Source organism: Mus pahari, chromosome 9 (genome assembly GCF_900095145.1).
Source record: "Mus pahari chromosome 9, PAHARI_EIJ_v1.1, whole genome shotgun sequence".
Lineage (NCBI taxonomy): Eukaryota > Metazoa > Chordata > Mammalia > Rodentia > Muridae > Mus > Mus pahari.
In genome coordinates this window covers 45,092,965-45,099,428 of record NC_034598.1, presented here as the reverse complement: position 1 = coordinate 45,099,428, position 6,464 = coordinate 45,092,965, and the positions used below count along the sequence as shown (strand labels likewise).

General features: G+C 54.0%; 1 protein-coding gene across 1 annotated transcript in view; it reads left to right on the top strand.

The window, feature by feature from the left end:
- Nucleotides 1-1,379: 1,379 nt before the first annotated feature.
- Nucleotides 1,380-6,464, top strand: part of Rexo1 (RNA exonuclease 1 homolog) — an 18,965-nt gene continuing 13,880 nt past the window's right edge. The window contains exon 1 of the mRNA XM_021204924.2: nt 1,380-1,663. Coding sequence (XP_021060583.1) covers nt 1,507-1,663 — 157 coding nt within the window. The 5' untranslated portion in view covers nt 1,380-1,506. The remainder of the gene's footprint in view (nt 1,664-6,464) is intronic.

Sequence of the window (6,464 nt, the reverse complement as noted above, 5' to 3'; positions counted from 1 at the left end):
TCCACCTGCCTCTGCCTCCCAAGTATGTGTGCCACCACGCCCGGCTCTGGGCTGGTAATCTTAGCATTTAGGAAAACTGCCACAAGTCCAAGATCAGTCTAGGCTACCATGCCAGACCCTGCCCAGACAAACAGAAAGAGGGGGTCTGGGGATGTAGCTCAGTGACTGGAGTAATTGTCTAGCAAGCACAAGGCTTTGTGTTTCATCTCCAGCACTACGTAATGGGCAAGTCCATCTGGTCTGTGTTACATGAGACCTTACCTCAATCAAAAGCAGAACAGAAAAGCGGTTGGGGAGAAGGCCCAGCAGGTTAGAAAGCTATGCACAAGTCTCAGGACCTGAGCTCTAACCCCCAGCACCCATTTAAAGCTGGGCATGACCGGGTGTGTGCCACCCTAGGCTTTGGGGTGAAGGCAAGTAGATGCTGGGAGCTTGCTAGCCAGCCTGCCCAGCTGAAGTATTTCAGTGAAGAAGCCTGTCCTAAAGGAAAGAAAATGGAAGACTAAACAAAGGGGTGGGAAGCTGTATGCTCCTCTAACTTCTGCATGTGGGTGCATAGTGTTGCCTCCCTTCAAACACCCCAGAACAAAGCAAAAAAACCAAAAACATCAAAAATGTTTCCAGAGTGTAGCTCAGTTGGAGCGCGCTTGTCTAGTGTTTCTAGGCACGGCAAAAAGAAAAAAGAAATGTCCCACTGATGCCCCTCGTGGTTAGGTGACTATTTGAGCATCAATTAGGTAGATTTCTCTGGACAGGCACCTCAACAGATTATCTAAGACCCTGGCTAGAGAGTTGGCTCAGTGGTGAAGAGCACTTACTGCAATTGGAGACTTGGGTTCGATTCCCAGTACTCACATGATCGTTCATAACCATGTGTAGCTCCAATTTCTGGGTATCCGAAGCCCTTTTCTGACTTCAGCGAGAATCAGAAACACTCATGTTGCACATACATAGAATTACAAAGTAAATCCTAAATCAATCAAACAAACAAAACAAACAAAAATACCTGGCCGTGGCGCTCGCCTCGTCCTCCGGGGGGCGCACAAAGGCCTTATATAGCGAAATGCAAAGAAGTCTCCGTCTGGGCCCAAAGACCACAGCGGAGACTCGCGGTGTATTTCCAGTCAGGCTCACTCTGGACAGCCCAGGCTTCTCAGGGGCTTGAGGCTCAAGATTGCGAAGCTGTACCCGCGAAAGTCCGGTGCCAAAAGGGTCTCAGGACCAGAGGCATGTAACCACGCTTTCTTTAAAGCTTCTCTTGTCCTAAGCTTCGGGTCTTCCGACGGCTACACTTCCGCGGGAGACGACATTGTAAGCAGGCGCACTTCGGTCAGCCCTTCCCAGCGTCCCTAGCGACAGCGTCCCGGGGGCCTCTGGGGGCCTCGGGGCAAGATGGCGGCGTCGGCGGGGTCCGAAAAGCGCGAGCGGAAGCCTCCGGGGAGAGTGTGAGGAGGGGTCCCGGGGTCCCGGGTATCTCCGGGCCGGGGCCCCGCTGCGGAACGGACCATGCTACGTTCTACCGGTTTCTTCCGTTCCATCGACTGCCCGTACTGGGCGGGAGCCCCCGGGGGGCCTTGCCGGCGGCCCTACTGCCACTTCCGGCACCGCGGAGCTCGGGGTCCCGGCGCTCCCGGTAGCGGCGGCGCAGCATCGCCTGCAGCAGGTAAACCCCATAGGACCGCGCCGGGTCCCACAGCCCGCCGGTGTTCCATGTTTCCCTTGCTCAGCCAGAGCGCGCACCGTCAGATTGCTGTCCCTCTCCTAGCTGCCATCGCGAGGCTGTGCAGATGTCTAGACCTCTCTGGTCACTAAAGCGTAAAGACCGACACGACGGAGGGAGAGACCGTGCAGCCCCGTCCCCAAGCTAGGGGACTTGGTGCAACTCCTCCGGTTCTCATTCTGTCCACCTTGTTCGGAACGAGATGTCATTCCCTCCTGTCACCACGCACTCCACTCTGTGCGCTTGTGGCATACCTTGTTTACGATCGCGACAGTTTCCTGGGGGTGAGTCCCCCCACTGTCTCCAGTAGTTGGATGCACAAGGCCATAGGGGCACCTGCTGTTTGTCGAGCGGAAAACCCCCTTGCCTTGGACGGGTGTGGACTTTCAGCTTGGCAGCGAGAATGTCGCAATTAGTGTGATGACATTTCTGAAGAAGGCCTCAGGGATCAGGTAGTGTGTAGGAAGTATTGTATTAGAGAAAAGACACTGAGAGAAATTAAGGTTTCGTTATTTGTCTTTTGTTTGTTTTACTGTTGTAGGCCAGGCTAGTTGGGGACCCAGGACCCTGAAGCTGCAACCTACTAGGTTCTGGGATGACCCTAACCCGACCCATAGGATTTCAATTGCATTAAAGAAAGAATGCTAGAGAGGCTGGAGAGATGGCTCAGATTTAAGAGCTGCTTTTGGCTGGGCCTGCTGCGTGCACACTTAAAAGTCCGGGTTCCCTGGAGGCACTGCCAGGTGGACCTCTTGAGTTTGAGTCCAGCCTGGTCTATATAGGAAGCCTTGTTCCAGAAGTCCATAGCCAGTGTGTCCCCGTCTGAGGGATGGGGGCCACACTTGCTACAGTTACAGAGGCCCCGGATTGGGTTGCCAGCAGCCACATGGCTGGTTTGTAAACCCAGTTCCAGGGCACCAGCTGTGTCTGGTGCAAATGCAGTCACCCAGGCAAACTCATGTGGATAGAATTAAAAACAAACAAACAAAAACCTTTTAAAAAGTGGCATGGCACCCAAGCATGATGGTGCACGCCTTTAATTCCAGCATTTAGGAGGTAGAGGCAGGTGAATCTCTTTGAGTTCAAGGCGAACCTGGGTTACATATGTGGCCGTCTCTAAAAAAGAGACAGGGCATTATTGAATAGAGAACCATTTAGTCCTCTCTGGTGATCCCTGATCCTTAGGAATGGCTTAGTGAGCTTCACCGCTGACTCTACCCCAGGTCCCAGGTTAATTTTAGGTGCCTCTCTCTCTCTCTCTCTCTCTCTCTCTCTCTCTCTCTCTCTCTCAAGCCGTTGTCTTTTATTTAAATAAGGATTTTTTTTTTTTTTTTTTTTTAGACAGAGTTTCTCTGTGTAGCCCTGGCTGTCCTGGAACTCACTCTGTAGACCAGGCTGGCCTCGACATGCCTACTGATGGACAGAATTTATATTTAGCTTTTTTTTTTTTTTTTTTTTTTTTGGTAACAAGGATTTGAATGGATAGATGGGTTCCTTGTGTAAGCCCAGGCTGGCCTTGAGCTTGAGGTGGCCTTCCTGCCTCTGCCCTCTGACAGTTTGAGGGCCAGGCGTGACATGCGACATCTCTTGTTGTTAGGTCTCCATCATCACACATACACTGGCCTAGGATACCTGCGAGTGGCCCTTGTACAATTGTGTGGTGGTCAGGCTCCTCACCTGGCCGCCAGTGTCCTTGCCAGGTCAGCCGGGGACTCAGCCCAGATGCTATGGAAATTGCTTCGGAAGAGGAAGCTCACAGCTTTGCAGATTTCAGCGCAGGGTGGGCATCGAGCGCCTGGCATAGGCGACCTCTCGGGCTGCAGTGACCAGCTTGGTGACCTGCAGTGTCTTTTCGTTTCCTACAGACTTATGCTGCTGTGTATGGGTGACTAACTCGGTGTGTCTGCAGAGGCCAGAGGGGGACATTGGATCCCTAGATCTGGATTTTCAGGCAGTTGTGTGCCTTTAGCCATTAGTGCTACGGATGGAGTTCAGACCGTGGCAAGAGCAACCAGTGCTCTTAACCCGAGCTGCTCTCACCCTTTTGTTGTTTGTGGGATTTTGTTTTGTTTTGTTTTGTTTTTTGAGACAGGGTTTCTGTGCAGCCCTGGCTGTCCTGGACTCACTCTGTAGACCAGGCTGGCCTCGAACTCACAGAGATCCACCTGCCTCTCTCCAGAGTACTAGGATCAAAGATGTGCACCCCCACCACTAAGGTGACATCCTGACTTTAAAAGTTTACTTCCTTTTTGCGGATCGGGGATGGAAGCTGTGTTCTACTGTGTCATCCCAATGCTGTGCCAGGTACTGTGCCACCCCTGAGCAGTGCCGGGTCCTCAGCTTTCCTCCACACTGTTCTTCCCGTGCTGTCTTGTGCCACAGCTGGGAACTTGGTTTCCCTGAAGGTCATGTTTGGGGTCTGGTGCTGCTCTGTGTCTGACAGTCCCCAGGGAACGGTGCTCTGTTCCTCATGGCATCTCCTGGTGTCCTGGACCCCAGGCAATGTCTAGTCCTGCCCTTCCTGCTCTGGGGATTCTGTTGTCCTCCCCTCAGTGCTCCTCTGAGGAGGCCTGGGCCTGGACTGCTCTGGATTAGGATAAAGTCCCAAGTGGCTCAGCCTTGGTGGCATCCCTTGGGCTCACTGGATTAGCCCTCCATGGCCTTTTGTACCCACAGGAAAGCAAATCCACATGTGGCTGGTCTCCAGTGGCTCAGAGCTGCGACCGAAGCTAGCCACCTTTTCTCAGCTGGGATGCATAGTTACGCTGTTGAGATGCTAAGTGCTATGGAGGGGAGACAGGCCGACAAAGGAAGTTTGCTCAAGATACCAGTGAGGGAGGTTAGAGCTATGGGCATGTGGAAGGTGGTGCCTGGGTGGTAGCCCCCATGGGTGGCAAGGCTGGGCCTTGGGTTTCTCTCTGGATTCCTGTTGGCTGGCACAGTGGCCCTCACAGAGCCCGGTCCCCAACACAGCTACTGTCCCTGCAAAGAGAAGGGGGTGAGAAGAGCAGAAATGAGAAATCAGGGTGTCTGAGCCAGAGAGCTAACCCCACCCCTACCCTTGCCATATCTTCAGGGCCTTAGAACCTCCATCTGAGACCCCCAGCAATGTGGTATGTGTGGCTGTCAGATGTGCAGTGCCGGTGGTTCCACGCACATCCAGCTGGAGGTGTCCCGGATTTCCCTGTGGACAGTTTGGTGCCAAGGGCAAGTCCAAAGCAGGAGCTGTGGAACTTCTTAGACGGAGCAGGCTTTGCTCAAGGCAGGCGTTCCTAGGGCAGAGAGTGGGGGGCGAGATAGTGGCTGTGACCAAGTTCCTTCTGAGCCTTGAGGGCCTCTGGAGTCCTGGATCCCATCCCAGTTCTCACAGTACATGCTTGAGCAGTGAGGGTCGGAGGGGCCAGACACTGCTGGCCTCTTCCCACTGAGCCCTGCCACCACACATGAGACCTGTGACTGCCATTGACCTGTTAGACCAGGCTTGGTGCACTGCCTGGGGAGACGGGCTTTGGGAGTGGCTTTCCTAGTCTGAGCAGCCTCTAGAGTCCCTTGGGACCTAGGGACTCCTGCCACTTGGGGCTCCTTCCCAGAGAAAGTCCCACTTCTCCAGGAAACGCCAGCAGGGGGCGCTGCAGTCCACAACATGGTTGTCAGGGATCGTCCGCCCTGGTTGGTGGGTGGCCAGGCCCTGGTCGCCCTCTAACAGATGCCATGGTCCTCTGATTGGACTGCTGCTGTCAGATGTCTGGAGAACGTTCTCCTCGACCAATTCTTCCAGGCCCGGCTCTACCCAGCGAGAGAGCCTCAGGGCTGCACTTCTTGGCTAACTTACTGGTGGTGGGCAGCCGGTTCCACTGGCTCACTGTTGCTGGGGAAGGTGGCTTGGAGGACATCTCAATATATAAGCAGGACAGGATTCAGGATGCCTATCCCTGCTGCTCAGCTGCCACATGTGCCCAGTGGTCTTTAGAGTGCTGTTAGTGGAGAGTTCGAGCTGCCCAGCCTACATCTGTCCCACATCTGCCCCATTCATTGTTCCTCTGTCTTCGTTATGGCCACTTAGGCTGCTGCAGATTCAGCCAGGCACTGCTGCTTTCTGAGACCATCCTTTGCCTGACCCTCTTGACCTGATTCTGAGGCCTGTCTGTCCTGGTGCCATTTACATAAGGGACTTGGGATTTCAGGTGACTGCTGGTACAGGGACAGCTGGAGTAGGGGTTTGCAGCTGACACCCTGTCCCAGGACACCTTCCCACAGAGGAGGGAGCGCCAGGTGCAGAGGTATTGAACGGAGCCTGCCTAGGACAGGGGCGGGGCGCTAGCCTACTCCTGGAATTATGGCTTCTACGGGGGCTCCTTCATGCTGAGGCTTAGAGTACCTGTGGCAGTCAGGAGCTCTGTGGGAGTTAGGGCATGCTCCTGTCTTGAGGGTGGCTTGTCCGTGGGTGCTACAGTGCTCCAGTGGTCTCCACAGACAGCCACTCCTAAGGATGGAGCTCTGCTCCACAGTAGCCGGGGAGTGCTGGGAGTGGGTGGTGGGTCTCCAGCCCTGCTTCACTTTGCCAGTGATCTAGGCCCACGTGCCCCATGGTTCCCTGGCCTTTATTTATTTATTTATTTTATTTTTTATTTATTTTTTTTTGGTTTTTCAAGACAGGGTTTCTCTGTGTAGCCCTGGCTGTCCTAGAACTCACTTTGTAGACCAGGCTGGCCTCAAACTCAGAAATCCGCCTGCCTCTGCCTCC